Genomic DNA, 23,592 nt, shown 5'->3' on the forward strand with positions numbered 1-23,592 from the left:
CTTTGCTAGCCGTCGTTTCAGAGTTCGCAGCGTTGTGATGCAACGCTCTGAATTTATTGTTGTTCCATGATCAACGAAATCACCATGGATAACACCAACTGTGTCTCAGAACACTGTGGCATGATTTTTAAAGCTGAGGGCTGTGTCTTGAACGTCTTTTTCTGGGACGAGTCTTTGTGTCGATTTTCCATAGACCGACGTTTCCTTTCTGGGTCGTAATGGTGTACCCAGGTTTCGTCTCCAGTCACAAATGAATGGAGAAAGGCGTCACCTTCATTATCGTAACACTCGAGGAGTTCCTGGCAAATGTCAAGTCTGTGCACTTCATTTCAGCATCTGGGGTACTCATTGGGCACAGACCTACCTATAGCCAAGCAAAGTAATAATGTCACCCACAAGTTCTTGTGAAATGCCAGTTGTGCTTGCAATTTCTCTCTGAGTGATGCGACGATCGTTCTGAATCAATCTGTCAACATTTTGCTTGTGAAACTCTGTGGTTGCTGTCACAGGACGACCCACTCTTTGTTTGTGGCACAGGTCAGATGTTCCCGCCTCAACTTACTCGCCCACGACGCAACGTACTCTCATCAACACAATCACCATAAAATACTTTATTTCTCTGATGAATCTCCTTTGGGGTGACAGCTTCTGCTGCCACGAATTCAATGACTGCACGTTGCTTAAATCGTATTGACCGACCGTCTGCGCCGGGTTCCATAATTTACACAGTAATAACACAGCCGTTCAATGCTAAGGCTTCCCGTCAACGGGAGCTGTAGAGAAGAGGCAACGGAACAAGCCAGTACCTGCCGCATACCAATGCTGCCAACTGGTGGAGGCATTACTTTTCAATCAACCCTCGTATATTGGCGGGACAGAATCGTTCGGCAGTCAGCTTCAAATGCCAGTTCTCTAAATTTTCTTAATAGTGTTTCCCGAAAAGAGCGCCGCCTTCCCTCCAGAGATTCCCATTTGAGTTCCGGAAGCATCTTCATAACATTTACGTTTTGTTTGAACCTACCAGTAATATATCTAACAGTCCTCCTCTGAACTGATACGATGTCTTCCTTCAATCTGACCTGGTACGGATACCAAACACGCGAGCAGTACTCAAGAATATGTCGCACCAGCGTCCTATATGCGTTCTCCTTACAGGTGAACCACTCTTTCCTAAAATTCTCCCAGTAAACCGCAGTCGACCATTTGCCTTCTCTAAGACAGTTTTTATATGCTCGTTCCACCACATATCGCTTTGCAACGCTATGACCAGAAATTTAAACGAATTTTTTGTGTCAAGCTGGACACAGTAATACTGTATCCGAACATTACAAGTTAGATCTTCCTGCCTGCCCGAAAAATATATCTGGGTGGTAGAAGACATGTATGAAGGTGCAATGACAAAAGTCAGGAGCAATGCAGGTGCAACAAGGGCATTTCCAGTGAGAGTAGGACTACATCAGGGATCTGCTGTCAGCCCATATCTCTTCGACCTTGTCATGGATGTACTAGTCAAAGATATGAAAAAAGAGGCACCTTGGAACATGATGTTTGCTGATGATGATGTAATCTATGAACCCACGCAGGAGGAACTTCAAGACAAGCTTGAACAATGGAGAAAAGCTCTAGAGGAAAGGAGAATGAGAATTAGCATGGTGAAAAGAGAATAAATGTGTACAAAGGGTGCCAAAGATCTATATATTAACCTGCAAGGAGAACAACTGATGCTGGTCAAGAAATTTAAGTACTTAGGCTCTTACATGCAAAGTGATGGAGAATTGGAGGCCGAAATACAACACAGGATAAATAGTGGATGGGTGAACTGGTGGAAACTGAGTGGAGTACTGTGTGATAAAGAAGGTTATCTGTAGAATGAAAGGAAAGGTTTACAAGTCTGTGGTGAGGCCTGCGATTCTGTATAGTGCAGAAACTTGGCCAATTACAAAAGCCCAAGAGAAAAAGATGGAGGTGGCTGATATGAGAATGTTAAGGTGGATGAGTGGGGTAACACGAAAGGGTAGACTAAGGAATGAGTCGTGTGACTAGGGCCACCATCGGGTAGACCGTTCGCCAGGTGCAAGTCTTTCGATTTGACACCACTTAAGCGACTTGCGCGTCGATGGGGATGAAAGGATGATGATTAGGACAACACAACACCCAGTGCCTGAGCGGAGAAAATCTCCGACCAGCCGGGAATCGAACCCGGGCCTTTAGGATTGACATTCCGTTGTGCTGACCACTGAGCTACCGGGGACGGACTAAGGAATGAGTACATCAGGGGAACAGTGAAAGTGGGGCCCATAGGGAAAAAGATCCAAGAAAGTAGGCTAAGATGGTATGGACACATGCAGAGAAGAGAGGAGTGCTACATGGGGAGAAGAGTTGAAGACTTAGAAATTGAAGGATCAGGGAGAAGAGGAAGACCGAAACTGAGATGGAAAAACAAGGTAGCAGGAGACCTATGGGACAAATGATGGCTCATAGAAGAAGCACTGGATAGGTATTTATGGAAGAGAAGCATCCAGCAAAGCAATGGCGACCCCACGTGACATGGGAAAAGGCAGAGATGATGATGATGATGATGATGATGATGAAAAAAAACATTTTATTAATATGACATTTGCTACCTATTATGAATCGCAGACGGAATCATCTTGTATTGGCATGGGTACTGTTCCGGTATTTGTGGTACTGTTCCGGTATTTGTGTCTCTTGCATCTAGTCTTCTGATGTATTTATGCATATTGGTGATTTGTGTGGTATCTGGAACACTTATTACATCAATTGTTAAGTGAATGCAATATACAACATTTCAACAAAACATGAATAACTTGATAGTTATATTGAACGAGCTCGGCTACAACCGGAACTCTTATGACGCGTTTGGCGCCTAAAAGCTCCATAAGTATTACGTACATAGCTGCCAGATCCTTCTCGAACTGGATGTAGTTCAAATGAATTTTATTATGACTGTCTTGATTGAAATTACTTTTCAGCTATAATTTACGTAATGTTTCCTGGAAATAACTTATATGCCTAATAATTACAAACGAAGGTTGCAAATTTCGTGAATATAAAAACTATAAGCTTCCTGTCTTTCGATTCAATTATCGGTAATAAGATTAGAAAAATTAGAAATGAAAACTAAAATTTTGTTTACATGAAAATTAAGAATAGTAATATTAGTTTCATTGTAAAATGGTGTATAACTCATTTAAGTTAACAATTGTGATTACTAATTTTCATGGTTTGAGATCGATGCTGCTAAACGGATCGACATGAAAAATAAAATTATATTGTCAGAAAAGTAGTGTTTTGGCTATCAAATATATGCAAAATTATCTTTAGATGTGGAATATACTTGTATAATTAAAGGACAAAAATTAAATAAATCAAGTCGTAATTTATATGGAATTGAACATTTCAATTGAAGTACGACAGTTCTGAGGAGGCAAGGTTAATTATTGGCTTATCATTATCAGAACTTGGTTGTAACAAACATTCATAATTTCAGCGACAGCTGTATTTTCCAGTTGTCCTATCAATGAATTGCAGTGGTAACATATGTCGCTAGTGTACCTAGGATTATCAACATACTGATAACATCAAATATTTATAGAAATGGTTAAGACACCATAAATCTGTTTCCACCCAGATGAATTGTAAAAAAGTCAACTTATACCTGATGAAAAACTTGTTAACCTTTGCAGAACAGTATTGAACCTTGGAACACTTTTCATACCTTCACCTCTGGCCAGATTTTAATCCAAGTTTAATACATTTTCATACTCTTGGAAATTAAGGTTTTTCCAAATGTGAAAAATGTACATGATCATGTACTTTGGGACAAGTATTGCAGTGGAGAAAATCTTGCCAGTATCGCTTTTAATCGACTGTCTGTTACATTATTACTCTGTTGCACATCACTAACCAGTAAGCGAAATTAAATTAAGCAGAAGAATTTTCAAAAATCACTTACAAGTTAAATACACTTTGAAACTGAAACTACTACTAAGTAACACAAATTTCTATTGTTGAGGCTTTAAAGAAACTCAGTTCATTTGCAAGTATCCCATGTTCCAAATTTTTTTCTGTTTCAAGGTGCAAAATGGTGCACAACTGACAAACTAAGCTTAACTGTCCACATATTATATAAACAGATTAAAAATACATAGCATATTTCTCACCATAAAATTCTACATCTGAAGATGTTACAATATATTCCAAATAGCTTTAATGTTGGCAGTTGGATGGCTTAGGTTAGTGGAGGTAGCCCAAGTGAGATATTTTCCCGCCAGTTTGTTAGGTTAGTGGATGTAGCCCAAGTGACCTTCTTTCTGCGAAAATTTGAACTTACCGCCATTTTCTTAGGTGGGAAGGGGAGGAGTTCAGAGCTAACTATTTGTAGTATCTCACTCTGCAGCGGAGTGTGCGCGGATATACCAGCTGCAGAGTGAAAATTTCATTCTGGAAACATCCCCCAAGCTGTGGCTAAGCCATGTCCCCGCAGTGTCCTTTCTTTCAGGAGTGCTAGTTCTGCAAGGTTCGCAGAAGAGCTTCTGTAAAGTTTGGAAGGTAGGAGACGAGATACTGGCAGAAGAAAAGCTGAGTACCGGGCGTGAGTCGTGCTTCGGTAGCTCAGATGGTAGAGCACTTGCCCGTGTAAGGCAAAGGTCCCGCGTTCGATTCTCGGTCGGGCACACAGTTTTAATCTGCCAGGAAGTTTCAGTAATAGAGTATATACTGCATGCTTATATATACTAAATGTTATTCTTACCATTCCATGTATTGTAATCAGACAATGCATGACGATCGCTGATTTTTGCAGTTGTACTGCACTGGTGTCTGTCACATCTGTCAATAGGGAGACTGATTTGCAGCAAAAGTAAATTCAATGACAAAGATTAAAAACTCGAAAAAGCGAAATTGTTGTGCTGTGTGATTTAATTATGCACTGACTTGATTACATTAATTATAGAGCGTAAGTTTTCTTAGCCATAGAAGTAAGTGAGGTGCTAAAATTTCAAGGCAGCCTGACCTTAAAAGAAAACACACAGTTAAACAAACAAAAACAGGAAATGTTTTAAAATAGTACTGATAATCATCATAAATAATCGACAGCGAGGAAGCAAAAAACATTTACCATATAAATGTGTTCAATGAAAACTCAACCTTGTCGATTGTAGTCAGTCTACTGCTGTATAGAAAAGCAACAATAAAAACGTAAAACTTTTAATTTTGCTTCTCAGAAATATTTCCAAGATAAAACTGGAATATTCCACTCATAAACACTGTATTTCACTTTACACACGATATACCGACGTATATGCTTTTGTTTTGGCAATATCAAAATCATGATAGTTTCCCTGCAACAAACATGGAAATCAAATTTTTGTTTCTTTGAAAATTTAATTTTGTACTTCGTCTAAAGCGACTTTGTGTTACAAATCCTTGTGGGTCTGCGCTTCATGATATTATATAATCCTAAAACTTTATTGTTCTTTATTGCAGGGATTATGGGTAAAATCTGAACCATTCCTGTTAAATTATATTTATGAAAACAGAAGCTATATTCGAATGAAGGTACACATTCGCTTCTTGCCCGTTAATTAAAGCATAATTTATCACTGTCTCAGTATCACAACACACGATTTCTTGTGATCAATGTTGCACTGACCAGCTGTACTTATTTGTGTATTATAGTGAAAGAAAAATTGTTTCTCGTGACATTCGCCGAGTCTGTAAAGTAGCACGGCTTGTCTTGTTATTTGGAAAACATTGCATTGGTAAACTGAAAACAGGACAAGAGCCATTCGCTTAGCGAAGATATATCAGCGTTCAAATAGCACGAAAGTTTACTTACCAGATACCAGATACGTTTGCGTTCCCCACGATGAGTAGTAGTTTTTGAAATTCATTTTTTGTTTACACACAACAGAAATAACTCTATAAATATCGGAAATCTTCTATGTAAAAAAGAGAACTTTATTCCTAGAGAACGGTAGACAAAGCCAATTCGAAATCAGGCGTGATTGTAGAAAAAAAATATATAATAATAAATCCATGAGTTACTGGCTGAGAGCTTCCACAGTGGCAGTACCATTGTAACAAGCGATCTGTGTGTTGTGGGCTCTGACGACAACCTGCGCTTTATAATCACCAACTACTATCTTCGCTTGGGGAATTCGAGGAGCTGGGATCTCAACTAGGTTGAATGCATACGTCCCCTGCAAAAATAACAAAAGTTGTTAAATTGGTAGTAATTCTTCGTGACATTAATATACAGAGGGGATATTAGGAATAAGGGCAGATATTTCTATTGGTGACTGAAGACGGTATACTGAACAACATTACATCAGAAGTTACTTCATTTGCAGACTAATAATTGCAACTATAGGAAGTAGTATGTTTTTTGGTTGGTTAGTACCTCCAAGTACATATAGCAAGAGCAAGTCAGTAATACCTATTTTCCGCTGGGCAGAAAATCAGATATTTACTATGGACACGTGGACGCCAAATTGTTAGTTTATATTGATAGGCACAGTGCAGTTACAGCTATGCAGAAAAGTCAGGTCGCATTATAAGTTTTTTACATGTTTGTGGGAATACTCTTCCGTACGGACAAAAAATAACCAACACACTGGTGTATCTACGTATTAAGTTGCCATATATAAAAATATCTGCACTTATGCCCGTATTTGAAGAGAGGAAACGGGAAACTTTCTAAGAGCCATTTTTTCCACAAAACGTTGTCAGTGTTAGTGCGTATTTGGTATTATTCTGCATGTCTCTAAACTTGATCCAGATGCCAAACCATGGAGAAAGTCTTTGAAATATTCGTCAGTAGATGGCTAATGGCCTTTGCGGAAAGCTGTGCTTTCCTCTGGAGTCACAATTTTTTTTTATCAGATGTGGTTTTTGTTAACTACAGTTCTACTACTTAAAAGCCTAAGGCTGCATTTCTGACTCGTGTGCTATTTTTCAGTCCATGGCTGTGTACGAAATACAAATTGATTATTCCAAAGAAAAAAAAAACAGCAAACATCTACTGTTAACGATGCTATTCATTTACACAAAACGAGCAGTTGCCGATTTCTTACGATACTGTAGGTTCGCGTTCGGACGGCTGTTCGTATTTACATTATGTACATTGATATTTACGTAAGTTGCCGATAAAGCAACAACCAATGTAAACAGCAACAGACGTAATATAAACGTAAACAGACGTCTGAAGATGGACACGATGGTTCGAAACCGGTATCAGCACTACTGGTGTAAATAATTAGTATCATTAACAGTAGCTGTTTGTTGTTTTCTGCTTTGCAAGAATCAACTCGTAAAAAGTTTCTTATCTGAACCTAGAATCAGTCAGTTTCCTGCTTTCGCATTTAGAACATTCTTAATAAAGCATTTACTTTGTAATTTGTCGCATTATATTTTGGGGTGATGTGGTGACCATCTGTGTTATCATAATAGCTTCTCAAGTTTTTCGATACAGATTAGATATGTACAAAGAGACATAGATTATTTTTTTACTCTCCTGGCGAATGTCAAATTTTGAACTTAGAACGTTTTCCATTACCGTTCTTCAGTTGTATGTGATATCTCGGCAGTGTCCCTCACCTTAGCAATTGGGCAGTGACACGGGACGTTATTATTTCGCAGGCTCTCGAAGGGGCATTCTTCGAAGCCGTGTTGGCAGACGTCGTTGTGCACACAAGATCCTATAACGTTATTGAGGCAGGGAATCCTGACCCATGATCAAAAAAGGCGTTTATACACCTCAACAGTGACCTGTAAAAAGTAATTGTTATCAAACAGCCGCTGAAAGATGCTACAAAACTTCGTGCATCACATTAGCTCTGTGTTAGTCTGATGCAACAAATTTTGATTATAAATGTGTAAAGGGCAATATGAGTTTTATTAAAACTCTGTCTCAAACAGTAATAAGCAGTGTAGACTTTTTCTATTGGTACACTAGTGAGTTGATGAAATACCACAACAAAGATACCTATTGTTTTTAGATTTTAATTTTTAATTTACGACTTTGGAACATTAAACTAGGTAAATGAAAAGATACAGTTACATGAACCAAAAACTTCTAATATTAACTCTTGACTGAGATATAAGACGTAAAAGTAATTTTGCTAATTATTAGACTTTTTGCAGCAACAGAGAAAGCATTACAGTCGAATATCACTTCTTAGATCCTCTTCTTTAGTACTTCCTGCCCTTTGGCCTATTTCTGCCTGTACGTCTGTACTGTAATAGCTTTATTTCTGCTGTGATTGTCATTAACACAACAAAGAACTACAGGTAGATCCGTTATTAATGGAACACAAGAAACAACAATTCTTTCAAAGTTTCTTTTGTCAGCAGAGCCTCACCACATACAATGTACTGTCTGCACAAGTGTATAAAGGATAAAAATTTGTGAGTGATTTTGTCCCTTCGGTAATAATAGTACACTTGTACATTAGTTGACAGTAAATATCAACACTACTCATTCAATTCCTCAAACATGTTAGGAAGAACTAAACTAGAGAAATACTGCATTCAGAATAAATAATAACAAAAAAAGGTGAACAATGTGCTGTATGCCGAAGACACAAAGTGACCAGTGAGTAAAAACGAAGAACACTCAGTTTATCAGAAAAGCTCTATGCAAGCATCGTTCTGAGATTAAAAAGAGAGTCTTAATATTAGTATCCCCCCCCCCCCCATGAATCATGGACCTTACCGTTGGTGGGGAGGCTTGCGTGCATCAGCGATACAGATGGCCGTACCGTAGGTGCAACCACAACGGAGGGGTATCTGTTGAGAGGCCAGACAAACGTGTAGTTCCTGAAGAGGGGAAGCAGCCTTTTCAGTAGTTGCAGGGGCAACACTCTGGATGATTGACTGATCTGGCCTTGCAACATTAACCAAAACGGCCTTGCTGTGCTGGTACTGCGAACGGCTGAAAGCAAGGGGAAACTACAGCCGTAATTTTTCCCGAGGACATGCAGCTTTACTGTATGATTAAATGATGATGGCATCCTCTTGGGTAAAATATTCCGGAGGTAAAATAGTCCCCCATTCGGATCTCCGGGCGGGGACTACTCAGGAGGATGTCGTTACCAGGAGAAAGAAAACTGGCGTTCTACGGATCGGAGCGTGGAATGTCAGATCCCTTAATCGGGCAGGTAGGTTAGAAATTTTAAAAAGGGAAATGGATAGGTTAAAGTTAGATATCGTGGGAATTAGTGAAGTTCGGTGGCAGGAGGAACAAGACTTCTGGTCAGGTGAACACAGGGTTATAAACACAAAATCAAATAGGGGTAGTGCAGGAGTAGGTTTAATAATGAATAGGAAAATAGGAATGCGGGTAAGCTACTACAAACAGCATAGTGAACGCATTATTGTGGCCAAGATAGATACGAAGCCCACACCTACTACAGTAGTACAAGTTTATATGCCAACTAGCTCTGCAGATGACGAAGAAATTGAAGAAATGTACGATGAAATAAAAGAAATTATTCAGATAGTGAAGGGAGACGAAAATTTAATAGTAATGGGTGACTGGAATTCGAGTGTAGGAAAAGGGAGAGAAGGAAACATAGTAGGTGAATATGGATTGGGGCTAAGAAATGAAAGAGGAAGTCGCCTAGTAGAATTTTGCACAGAGCACAACTTAATCATAGCTAACACTTGGTTTAAGAATCATGAAAGAAGGTTGTATACGTGGAAGAACCCTGGAGATACTAAAAGGTATCAGATTGACTATATAATGTTAAGACAGAGATTTAGGAACCAGGTTTTGGGTTGTAAGACATTTCCAGGGGCAGATGTGGACTCTGACCACAATCTATTAGTAGATTAAAACTGAAGAAACTGCAAAAATGTGGGAAATTAAGGAGATGGGAACTGGATAAACTGAAAGAACCAGAGGTTGTACAGAGTTTCAGGGAGAGCATAAGGGAACAATTGACAGGAATAGGGGAAATAAATACAGTAGAAGAAGAATGGGGAGCTCTGAGGGATGAAGTAGTGAAGGCAGCAGAGGATAAAGTAGGTAAAAAGACCAGGGCTGCTAGAAATCCTTGGGTAACAGAAGAAATATTGAATTTAATTGATGAAAGGAGAAAATATAAAAATGCAGTAAACGAAGCAGGCAAAAAGGAATACAAACGTCTCAAAAATGAGATCGACAGGAAGTGCAAAATGGCTAAGCAGGGATGGCTAGAGGACAAATGTAAGGATGTAGAGGCTTATCTCGCTAGGGGTAAGATAGATACTGCCTACAGGAAAATTAAAAAGACCTTTGGAGAAAGGAGAATCACTTGTATGAATATCAAAAGCTCAGATGGAAACCCAGTTCTAAGCAAAGAAGGGAAAGCAGAAAGGTGGAAGGAGTATATAGAGGGTCTATACAAGGGCGATGTACTTAAGGACAATATTATGGAAATGGAAGAGGACGTAGATGAAGATGAAATGGGAGATACGATACTGCGTGAAGAGTTTGACAGAGCAGTGAAACACCTGAGTCGAAACAAGGCCTCCGGAATAGACAACATTCCATTGGAACTACTGACGGCCTTGAGAGAGCCAGTCCTGACAAAACTGTACCATCTGGTGAGCAAGATGTATGAAACAGGCGAAATACCCTCAGACTTCAAGAAGAATATAATAAGTCCAATCCCAAAGAAATCAGGTGTTGACAGATGTGAAAATTACCGAACAGTTAGTTTAATAAGCCACAACTGCAAAATACTAACACGAATTCTTTACAGACGAATGGAAAAACAAGTAGAAGCCGACCTCGGGGAAAATCAGTTTGGATTCCATAGAAATACTGGAACACGTGAGGCAATACTGACCTTACGACTTATCTTAGAAGAAAGATTAAGGAAAGGCAAACCTACGTTTGTAGCATTTGTAGACTTAGAGAAAGCTTTTGACAATGTTGACTGGAATACTCTTTTTCAAATTCTAAAGGTGGCAGGGGTAAAATACAGGGAGCGAAAGGCTATTTACAATTTGTACAGAAACCATATGGCAGTCATAAGAGTCGAGGGGCATGAAAGGAAAGCAGTGGTTGGGATGTTATTCAATCAGTATATTGAGCAAGCTGTAAAGGAAACAAAAGAAAAATTTGGAGTAGGTATTAAAATTCATGGAGAAGAAGTAAAAACTTTGAGGTTCGCCGATGACATTGTAATTCTGTCAGAGACGGCAAAGGACTTGGAAGAGCAGTTGAACGGAATGGACAGTGTCTTGAAAGGAGGATATAAGATGAAAATCAACAAAAGCAAAACGAGGATAATGGAATGTAGTCAAATTAAATCGGGTGATGCTGAGGGAATTAGATTAGGAAATGAGACACTTAAAGTAGTAAAGGAGTTATGCTATTTAGGAAGTAAAATAACTGATGATGGTCGAAGTAGAGGGGATATAAAATGTAGACTGGCAATGGCAAGGAAAGCGTTTCTGAAGAAGAGAAATTTGTTAACATCGAATATAGATTTATGTATCAGGAAGTCGTTTCTGAAAGTATTTGTTTGGAGTGTAGCCATGTATGGAAGTGAAACATGGACGATAACTAGTTTGGACAAGAAGAGAATAGAAGCTTTCGAAATGTGGTGCTACAGAAGAATACTGAAGATAAGGTGGATAGATCACGTAACTAATGAGGAGGTATTGAATAGGATTGGGGAGAAGAGAAGTTTGTGGCACAACTTGACTAGAAGAAGGGATCGGTTGGTAGGACATGTTTTGAGGCATCAAGGGATCACAAATTTAGCATTGGAGGGCAGCGTGGAGGGTAAAAATCGTAGAGGGAGACCGAGAGATGAGTACACTAAGCAGATTCAGAAGGATGTAGGTTGCAGTAGGTACTGGGAGATGAAGCAGCTTGCACAGGATAGAGTAGGATGGAGAGCTGCATCAAACCAGTCTCAGGACTGAAGACAACAACAACAACAACAATATTAGTATTCAGTAAAGACATGAATCTTCTGACAATTACAATAAGGGTATAATGTTACCAATAAATATTCTGAAATGTTCTAGGATGATTGTAATGGTTTGGAGATTAAGCGCAGTTACTTTGAGAACTGAGTAAATATCCTGTGAGTTACAGGTACATATCTTTCGCCCTATGCAGAGAAACATTTACTGTTAACCTCACATAGAATATGAAATGGCATAGACAAATCATAGCAGACTTGATAAGATATTTTGGAGGTTCTGCGTACAAGTTTCTAAGCGATAGTGCCATTTTAGTAATTATGGCTCGTCCTCTGATCTGTTTGACCTGTTTGACCTTTCTGGGTAACTTTGTGGAAACAAGTTACTAGGTTTGCCATCTATTGGGCACTGGAATAAAAATCACTGAATGTAGAAAGGTGATTCCCTCTTTGTCCCTGCGTTATTTGTTTCCCCATATGGGACTGGATAAATAAGTGTGTCACACAATGGGAGAAAGAAACAGTCGTTTCATCCTCAGACAGTCAGATTTGTGAATTGAGAGCATCGATTCTCTGGCTTCAATGTCAGTGTAACCATGAAGGTTTGGTCAGAACTCTCAAGTCAACAAACAAACAATGATTCATGCAACAATATACTCAGCAAACAAGGGCGATGGGAAAAGCGCCGTTGAGATGCGTGAGGCAACATTTGGTGAAGATGTGATTCTGTAGCAGAAGACTGATGAAAGCTGTCACCTACAGAATGCCACAGGACCTACATACATCCTGTCTTAGTAACCTAGAGCACATTCTATGGCGTCGTCCAAAGATCGGACTGGGAAAGTAAAGTTGGCAACTCTCAACAAAACCTCTCCGCACCGACGAATGAGAAATGCCGGTATAGCCGCGCCAGCTAGAGCTTCCATACGCCGCCGCAATGAATGGGTTGCTTACGGCTGAGTAAAGGAACGTTCGTCCAGTTTGCAGTCAACGATCAAGATGACAGTATCGTCTTAAAGAGGCCACCAGCGTGTTAAGCGTCTTGGGCAGAAATTAATGTGAACATTCTGCCTGTTATTCTTCAAGTGAAGAGTCTTATAAATTTGCCTGTATCAAGTGATACTTCAGTACTGAAAGACAGTTGTAAATACTAAGGAATTCCTTTGGAAATGGATTATATAATCTTACGTAAAACTTCATGTCTACATCGTAATAAAGTGAACTAATATTTAATATGTTAAACACCCACTCAGTCTTCCCGGAGCAAAACCGAAGGAAACCAACGTTATGCCAGCAAATGTGTTCTCGTGGGACGCAGCGCATTGTTTGGGGAATAGACGGTTGTAAAATAGTAGCTTCATATGATGACATGTGGCATTAATTTCTAAGAACATAATATAGGAAAGGTCGCTGTGTTGCAAGGCTAATGGAACCATGAAAACAAATATCACATAATGGTGTCTCTGGCACAGGTATTCTAAGTGACCTTTGGCGTCCATTGTGACCTTCATGTACCCAACCAGTGGCGGCATTACCCAGTCATCACTGTAAAATGGCGTCTGGAGAAGATCGTTGTCCATGGATCGAAGACCGTCCTGAGTAGTTCTAAGGACTCATGTGGTCTATGTCATCACGCACAACAGCAGGCTAACATCTTCGTAATATGAATGAATTATTCAATCAGTTCCAAAATCTTATCACAAACCGAAGAGGCATCTCCAAGCAAAATGATGCATTGATGAAAGCATGGACTCGCATTCGACAGCAGCAGAGCTCAAATCTTTGTCCAGCCATCCAGATTTAGGTTTCTGTGGTTTCCCGAAACCGATTAAATCGAATGTTGTTATAGTTCCTGTGAAAAGAACACAGGCAATTTCCTTAGCCATTTTTGCCCCATCACATGAGCTTCATCTATTCGGACCTCCTTCTTGCTGAACTGGCATACTTAACAATATTTTCCACGAAACTCTTCAAACACAGAGGTTACTTTGTTAGTTTACGTGGGTTTCACACGGTATGAGGTGAAGATTCAATTCTGTAGCCTATATTTTGTAGTACGTAGTATGATTTAAGAAAACACGCTTCCCACATAAGATCTCTGCTATCACAATCTCGCAGCTACAAAAGGTATTCAGAGACAAAGCCTGCAAATATTGGACATAGCAAAAGCACTAACAGTCGAATTCACATTGTAGAAGCAGCGAGAGCGAGAAGGAGGACACTGTCCAATGTTACCATAATGATAATTCATAAACAGCATTCACTTGGCACTTGCAATTATTTAATTTACAGCCAACAGATTTGCTTCACATTGTTATTGCTATGTGAGCAGCTTTTCATAATTTAAAGAAGGTTCCCTACCGTAATATTACAGTAAATTGACACTTTTTATATAACTGAGTCAGTCAGTTTCGAAACATGTCATGCTATAACAACTATCACTTACAGGGAACACAAAATGCTTGTCATAGCCCATAGAATTTTGTAATTATCCACTCACACGAACAGTGGCAGCAGGTTATCATGTGCTAATGTGTTACAGCACTCTGTAAATATCGCACTAAAAATAATCCATTTTTCTTCGAATGCGTACCGGAAATCGCACTAAAATTGCACCATTCTCTTCGAGAGCATGCTAGTATGCAAATAAAACGAACAGAAACTTATTTTGTTGCACTCTCGCCATGATAACTAGTAATCAGTATCGACTATAGAAATGATGGTAGCCGCACAGCTATCAACTCAAAAAACTGTCTGCTTTCGACCGCGCATGCTCTGATGTGACGTCATCGCTTCCGACACTATGACTCCTACGTTGCTAACGGCACCGAGTATTTTTCTTTGTAAGAGCGTGTAACGTGTTGTGCTGCTGGCATTACTTTTTCATTTTATTTTTATTCCTTACAATGTTAAATCATCAGTATTTTGTCCATCCTCAGCAACTGTAGCTGTATATAACGATATAATAAGCAATCATTTGTATATAAGAGATTTAATTTCTTTACCGGTTTCCGGAACTTAGTGCCCTTCTTCAGAAGGTTATACCTATCGCAAATAATGAGATAGTTATAACCTTCCGAAGAGGGGCACTCAATATCCTAATTTGGTAAATAAATTAAATTTCTCTTATGCAACTCGTTGCTTTTCATTTCGTTACATCAAACTGTCAGCTATAAATTTTAAATATATTTAAAAAGTTCAGTTTATGTACGTGAAATTAATATATTCAGTTTATTTGTGGTTACTACTCTTGTATGTCAAAGGCTATAGATAGCGGTAAACAAATAGCAAGTGTATGAGGAAATTTAGTATGAAAGTGTTTTCTGTAAATGATCTGCTAAAGAGTAACTTTTACAGCAGGTCTTTAGAGGAGAAAGTGGGATTTAAAGAGTTAGTTAGAACTACTAACAATAGGAGGATGTGGGACGAGGCTCACTGATATGGATCAAACTATGTCAGTAAAAGCAGGTAGATGCACCTTTCAAGTTCCTGGAATATTGCGACTGAGTGACGCATAGGAAAAGGTAAAACGCTCACTAAGGGTTTACGTGTAGACCACGGGGGACTTTTTGAGCATCGGTTCACATGTTGGTGTGGTAGCCCAGTGGACAAACACATGGACAAACACACTGATTCAGGTTCGTTTCCTGTTGCTATCATAGTTTCTTTATTTTATTTCATTAATCACAGTATTAAACGATTTAATTTTAAAATTTAAATACATTTAAACAGTTCAATTTATATGTTGTTGTTGTGGTCTTCAGTCCAGAGACTGGTTTGATGCAGCTGTCCATGCTACTCTATCCTGTGCAAGCTTCTTCATCTCTCAGTACCTACTGCAACCTACATCCTTCTGGATCTATTTAGTGTATTCATCTCTTGGTCTCCCTCTACGATTTTTACCCTCCATACTGCCCTCCAATACTAAACTGGTGATCCCTTGATGCCTCGGAACATGTGCTACCAAACGATCCCTTCCTCTAGTCGAGTTGTGCCACAAATTTCTCTTCTCCCTAATTCTATTCAATACCTCCTCATTAGTTATGTGATCCACCCATCTAATCTTCAGCATTCTTCTATAACACCTCATTTCGAAAGCTTCTATTCTCTTCTTGTCCAAACTATTTATCGTCCACGTTTCACTTCCATACATGGCCACACACGATACAAATACTTTCAGAAGTGACTTCCCGACACTTAAATCTATACTCAAAGTTAACAAATTTCTCTTCTTCAGAAACGGTTTCCTTGCCATTGCCAGTCTACATTTTATATCCTCTCTGCTTCGACCATCATCATTTATTTTGCTCCTCAAACAGCAAAACTCAATTACTACTTTAAGCATCTCTTTTCCTTATCTAATTCCCGCAGCATCACCCGGTTTAATTCGCCTACATTCCATTATCCTCGTTTTGCTTTTGTTGATGTACATCTTATATCCTCCTTTCAAGACACTGTCCATTCCATTCAACTGCTCTTCCGGGTCCTTTATTGTCTCTGACAGAATTACAATGTCATCGGCGAACCTCAAAGTTTTTATTTCTTCTCCATGGATTTTAATTCCTACTCGAAATTTTTCTTTTGTTTCCTTTACTGCTTGCTCAATATACAGATTGGATAACATTGGGGATAGGCTACAACTCTGTCTCACTCCCTTCCCCACCACTACTTCCCTTTCATGCCCCTCGACTCTTATAACTGCCATCTGGTTTCTGTGCAATTTTTAAATAGCCTTTCGCTCCCTGTATTTTACCCCTGCCATCTTCAGAATTTGAAAGAGAGTGTTCTAGTCAACATCGTTAAAAGCTTTCTCTAAGTCTACAAACGCTAGAAACGTAGTTTTGCCTTTCCTTAATCTATTTTCTAAGATAAGTCGTAGGGTCAGTATTGTATCACGTGTTCCAACATTTCTACGGAATCCAAACTGATCTTCCCCGAGGTCGGTTTCTACCAGTTTTTCCATTCGTCTGTAAAGAATTCATGCAAATTTAATATATCCAGTTTAGTTACAAATACTGCCTTTGCCAATCAAGGTCACCACATAGTAGCACATTGGTAATATTTTGCACGAGATACCACTGCATACAAATAAAAACTCCATACTCCAGATTCCGCTTCTTGCCCCTTCCCTCCTCCCCCCCCCCTTTTCGTACTATTATGGCGAAAATAAGAGCAAAATATTATAAATATAAAGTGATTGCTGTTTGCAAGTTTGCTCTATTCAGGAATTAAGAGGGTCTAATGACTGTTGAAAGTAAGTAACTTATACCATCACTAGAATTACTTTAAGGAACATTATCTTAAAACTGCAAAAAATCTACTGAAAATGATAGATTGAAACATGGAAATGGGTACAAGTTTGGTGCTTAAATGGTAAAAATGAGGAATAATCAGCACCCATCAACAGCGTGGGGTAGCAAAAAGCAATGAAAAACACCAAAAAGTGCACTTAGAAGATATTCAGAGTTCAAAAATACGCTTATTTGGCCACTCCTTCTGCAAAAAATTCCAGGCGCAAACTTGCGCACACTACTAATGTAGTGCCCCTTGCCCACTGTTCTTGTTACTTACGGCATTTCACCCATTTCCGTAAAGGTTCGAGCTTGGAGTGCATCTGCACCGAAGACATCATTGGCAGTCTTCGCCTTAACTATATGTTTGTGGTGTCTGTTCTTTCTATCATAGGCAAGGGGCACTACATTAGCAATGTGTGGATAAGTTCAGAATTTGAATCTGACGAGAGGCCTGCTAGGGTAGTCGGTGCAGTTGCAATGACGACTGTGTCAGGATGACTTACTGGTCAGAGCATCTGCCGAAGAAGCAATAGACACGGGTTCGAACCCCACTCCGGTTGAAATTTTCAACTTTTCCCGTTTATTTAAATCAATGTCCACTTAAAGCCGCAGTCTGTAATTCCTTTGTGTCTTAATTTCTACTAATTGTAGCGTGGAACATTACAATTTTCGGTAGTTGTGGTGGAACTGAAGATTATAGAAAGAGATATGGCAAGTATGTACCTAGATATAGTAGTGATTAGTAAGGAGAAAGGGTAAGATATAGAGAGAGAGAGTTCTGGTCAGATAATAACAGGGTAACAATAATAGGATGGGAAAATGGTTCAAAAGGTGCTGACATAGTTATCAATAGGAGAAAAGCTAACAGGTTGAGTTAATATGAGCAACGTAATGACCAAATTACTTTTCTAGAGATCGAAACGAGGCTTAGTAACCAAATACTGCACTAATAAGGGGATAACCAGGGAAAACATTAAAACCATTGTATAATGGTGATTGAAAGTGAAAAGTAACATTTCAGAAGATTTCACTGGTCCCCCTTGTCCCATAGAGGTTAAGTTACGAAGCTCATATTTCCTTAGTGTTCAATAGACATCTCTAAGTTCATATTGCTCAATAAATTCTTATCTTCTCATTTTCACACATTAAATAAGCTTAGTAAAATTTACGTACTGTTCTGATTGGATGGGATCGTGGATAATAGAAGCTAGTGTGTTTTACTCCTAGTAAGAGGTCAAAGTTTCAGTGGTTAGGAGTCTGTGTGTATGTTACAAGTAATAGGACACCTATATTACGTCCCAAGACAATAAATACACTCTAAGAAAATAAAGAAAAAAAGAGAAAACGACGCACCACGGAGGAATTATATGACTGATGTAGAAACAGGCAGATTTGATGTACATGTACAAACAAACAATTTCAGAAAAATTGGATGATTTATTCAAGAGGAAGAGTATTACAAATTGAGCAAGCCAATAAAGCATTGGTACGAATGGTTCAAATGACTCTAAGCCTATGGGAGTTAACATCTGAGGTCATCAGTCCCCTAGACTTAGAACTGCTTAAACCTAGCTAACCTAAGGACATCACACACATCCATGCCCGAGTCAGGATTCGAACCTGCAACCGTAGCAGCAGCGTGGTTTCGGACTGAAGCACCTAAAACCACTCGGCCACAGCGGCATGGTGCATTGGTACGCCTCTGGCCCTTATGCAAGCAGTTATTCGGCTTGAGATCGATTGATAGAGTTGTTGGATGTTCTTTTGAGGAATATTGTGCTAAATTCTCTTCAGTTGGTGTATTAGATCATCAAAATCCTGAGCTGGTTGGTGGACCCTAACTGTAATGCTTCCAAACGTTCTCAATTGGTAAGAGATAGGGGACCTTGCTGGCCAAGCAAGGGTTTGGCAAGCATGAAGACAAGCTGAAGAAACTCTCGCGGAGTGCAGGCGGGCATTATATTGCGGAAATGTAGGCCCAGGGTGGCTTTCCATCAAGGGCAACAGAACAGGGCGTGTATGACGACGACTTACCGCTGTGCTGTAAGGGTGCTGCGGATGACAACCAAAGGGATCCACCTATGAAATAACAACTCAGAGCGTCATTCCTGGTTTTCGGGCAATCAGACTGGTATTTCATCGCTGCCAGGGGCGTCTTCAGACACGTCGTCTGCCTGGAACATGGTTGATTGGAGTAGAATTGTCTTCAGTGATGAGTCCCGCTTCGAACTGAGCCAATACGACCAGCAAGGACGTGACTGGAGAAGACTTGGACAGGAGTGTGGTTCCAACCTGACTGTCGCCCGCCTTACAGCTTGACAGCCGGCCGCTTTGGCCGAGCGGTTATAGGCGCTTCAGTCCGGAACCGCGGTGCTGCTACGGTCGCAGGTTCGAATCCTGCCTCGGCATGGATGTGCGTGATGTCCTTACGTTAGTTAGGTTTAAGTAATTATTTATTTCAAGTTTCTGCTACCAGTCACTTTTTATTTTATGCTTAATCTAACATAATGCAAAGCCTTTTGAACATGTTCTATTCATCTTCAGGCGTTTATACATACATACATACATACATAAGTTACAGTCACTTAAAAATAAACAGTCTTAAACTAGATTTATCTAGAACACTCTGTCCATTGTTTTTTACTATAGCTGCTGGTGTGGCATTTGGGGGGGGGGGGGAGCAGGGGGGCAGTGTATGGCTAGAAATCTAAATCAGTGATGTCTTCTGCTGGTTTTCTTGTTTGTGGTTGACTATGTATATCACAGCCTATAGGATGCAGATAGATTTGCAGCAGTTACTTGTTACGAAAATAGTATGAAAGGCTTTTATGTATATGACAGTTGATCACGTATAATTTCATGATCTTGCTGCTTCACTTGCATCACTGGTGTAATGGCGGAGCTGTTGATTGACATTACACTGTTGCACATTACATTATGTCGCTGATTGCCAACGTAATTCAAGCACAAATTGCTTCGATGTTATACACACAACAAAAGATGGCGGACTGTAGCATGTGAGTCTGCATCGATTATCAAGGTTTTTTATCGATATTCTTGGTACCGACAGATTTGTAGTCAATTATTTACATTGACATATCTTGAATCTACTGAGTTAGAACTGGCTTAAGACTGCTGAAGAATTTTGAGTTTTTTAATTCGGTTAATTCATTACGAATGTTATTTCCACGCTTTGTGTTATGTAGGAAAATTTCCATTTCTTCCATGATATCCATTATTTTACTTTTTCCTATTTTGCGTAAAATTTCGAGGTTGTCTACGATTTTCAAATGGTGGCCTGTGTCGTTAATGTAAGTTGCTACTGCTGATTTGTTACATTTATTATATCGGTCAAACAGGCAGAAATTTCAGAACCTGATTCAAAGAACATTTAGACTGCTACTGGCTTGATAAATGTAACAAATCAGCCTGGCAACTTAAAGTGATGATCTGGGGTGCCATTTCATTTCAAAGCAAGACTCCTTTGGTTGTCATTCACGACATCTTTACAGCACAGCTGATGAGTCGATGCTATTTTACGACTCATTTCGTTGCTCATCACGGCAAGCCATCCTGAGCTAACATTTCAGCAAGATAATGTCAGCTCGAAAATGACACAAGAATCTGCGTCTCGTTTCCGTGCCTTCCAAACCCTATCTGGGCCAGCAAGGTTGACAGACATCTGCCCAATTGAGAAAGTTTGGAGCATTATGGGCAGGGCACGCCAACCAGCTCCGAATTTTGACGATCTAACCCACCAATTGGACAGAATTGGCACGATATGCCTCAGAAGAACATCCAAAAACTCTATCAATCAATCCTAAAACCGAGTAACTGTTTTTATGAGGGCCAGAGTTGTACCAATGCGTTATTTACTAGCTCAGTTTGTGAAATTCTTTCTCTAGAATAAATCATCCAACATTTCTGAAACTGCAATCATTTGTTTGTCAGCAATTGTACATTACATCTATCGATTTCCGTCCTATTCGTATAATTCCTTCTCAGTGAGACGCCTTTTTTTTGTCTCTGTGTGAATGTGTATGGCATGGATTAAAATTCTACAACCGCTGTAATGCAGAGTTGGTCAGTCATAGTGTCTGCTGCGTCAGCTATCAGTAGTAAAAAAAATTATTTAGAAACGCATTCTCGACAACAGCGCTGGGTGAGTCCAACCCTTTTGCCCCTTAGCTGTCGTCTTCTGAGCTGTGCACTTCGCCGTTGAGAAGTGGCTGTCACAGTTGTTTGTGTGCTAATTTTGTTATCTGGTTCTCTAGTCAGTGACTACTGACTTGTCGAACTCTAGGTGCAACGATCGACTCGGAAGTGTATTGTGTTACCCTCACAAAATTGAAGAAACGACTTCATTGTGTTCATCGACACAGAAATACAAACAGAAAAACAAAATGTCGTACCGGCATAGCCTGTTAATGCACCTGTTTGCATACTCACTAACTCTAGCTTAAAAGTTCTACTTGTAAGTGGGCTTCAGGTATTGAACTGCACCTCATTCACTGTTCCGTGGCCATACGCAACGTAACCCAAAACACTAGCGTTATCTCCTCCCCTACTACGCTGCCTGCATACGTTATTCTGTGCACACTCTCCATATTGTGCTTGGAACCATGTGTTTGTATGATTGGTTGGTTGGTTGATTTGGTGGAGGGAACAAAACAGCGACGTCATCATTCCCATCGAATTAGGGAAGGATGGAGAAGAAAGTCGGCTGTGCCCTTTCAAAGAAACCATCCCGACATTTGCCTGAAGCGATTTAAGGAAATCATGGAAAACCTAAATCAGGATGACCGGACGCAGGTTTGAACAGTCGTCCTCCCGAATACGAGTTCAGTGTGCGAATCACTGCGCCACCTCGTTCGGTAGCGTGTATGGTTGTGCTATGTATGCAGCAATTGTGTTTTTCGTAATACTTAGATAGGGGAATGTTCCGTGCAAATATTTCAGCGGATTGTGAAAAATGCAGTTCCTTTCCATGTTGTACCCAATTCATAAGGGCGTTCAGTAAGTAATGCAACACTTTTTTTTTTTTTTTTTTTTTTTTAAAGCAAGTTGGTTTTGTTCAGGGTTACAATACACCATATTATTCCTCACTTTCTGGCTACTACAACCTATTTTTCAATATAATCTCCGTTCATTGTTGCGGCCTTATGCCATCTTACTGGGAGCTTCTGTATGCCCACATAGTACCAGTTTCTACGTTAACATCAGAACTAACGTGTTGCTGCACCAGTAACCTCCCCATCATCCATGTACTGCTTCCCATGGAGCCTTTCATTGGGCTAAATAAATGGAAGTCGGAACATGCGAGATCTGGACTGTAGGGTGGATGAGGAAGAACAGTCCAATGAAGTTTTGTGAGTTCCTCTTGAGTGTGCAGACACAAGTGAGGCCTTGTGTTGTCATGGAGAAGGAGAAGATTGTCTGTATTTCTGTGTTGATGAACACAATGAAGTCGTTTATTCAATTCTGTGAGGGTAGCACAATAACAGTTCAGAGTCGATCGTTCCACCTAGAGTTGGACAATCTGCTCCTGAACTGCTTCAATTAGCTAGATCCTTCAAGGAGTGAGTGATCGGTGGACTCAGGAAAAGGGAGCATTAGCTCCTCTGATTCAAAATTTCTCTCTGGGGACTTTAGTGAGCAGAACGAAGATACTGTGGCAGGGTACTGTTGCAGCACCCTGCCATAGTACCCCACATCACATGTTGAAGGAAACGTTTCCCAAGCTGCAAAAAAATGCGCTATAGACCATGTTCATGAATGGATTTGTATATGTCACTAGTGTGTGAGGTTTTTCTCACCATGAAAAGAACAGAAAATGAAGAAAGAAAAGGTCTTCGGAAAACTACATTAACGCAGACAACACTGCGTTGAAACAGCTCTATTGGAAGTTTGTTATTTGCATTTCTGGAATTTGTATGAACTATGGATGTCTCAAACGCTAAGTGGCAATTTTGACTCGCTTATTATTCGCGTGCAGCCTTTGGTCAGAGCAATTATGTCGCTGGAAGATGTTCTTGCTTTTGTCATCGCTGCTTGGCAAAGAGGAGCAATGGAGCTCTATCATTAGAGGCTTGTGAGACAGACGCTAAGCAAATGTAGAAGGAAAGTTAAGTACATCTGTGTTTAAATAAAATTATTTGTATTTGAAATCTGCGAAACTGAAAAGAAAAATTCGATTAGTAATTTAGAATGAGATGAGATGATATGTCAGAATATTAAAAAGGTGGACGAAGAGGGAAGAAGTGCCCCTGCAGTCTTGCATAGTTAGGCTCCATTGTTGAATGACACATTCATACCAGGAAACGTCAGACTTTTCATTAAAGATTGTGTAATTT

At 39.7% G+C, this 23,592-nt stretch overlaps 1 protein-coding gene across 1 annotated transcript in view; it reads right to left on the reverse strand.

Annotated features, from left to right (window-relative positions):
• Window positions 1-5,964: 5,964 nt before the first annotated feature.
• Window positions 5,965-23,592, reverse strand: part of LOC126282001 (uncharacterized) — a 47,210-nt gene continuing 29,582 nt past the window's right edge. The window contains exons 4-5 of the mRNA XM_049981388.1: window positions 7,621-7,791; window positions 5,965-6,224 (exon numbers count right to left, since the gene is read on the reverse strand). Coding sequence (XP_049837345.1) covers window positions 7,759-7,791 — 33 coding nt within the window. The 3' untranslated portion in view covers window positions 5,965-6,224; window positions 7,621-7,758. The remainder of the gene's footprint in view (window positions 6,225-7,620; window positions 7,792-23,592) is intronic.

This window comes from Schistocerca gregaria, chromosome 7, assembly GCF_023897955.1.
Source record: "Schistocerca gregaria isolate iqSchGreg1 chromosome 7, iqSchGreg1.2, whole genome shotgun sequence".
Lineage (NCBI taxonomy): Eukaryota > Metazoa > Arthropoda > Insecta > Orthoptera > Acrididae > Schistocerca > Schistocerca gregaria.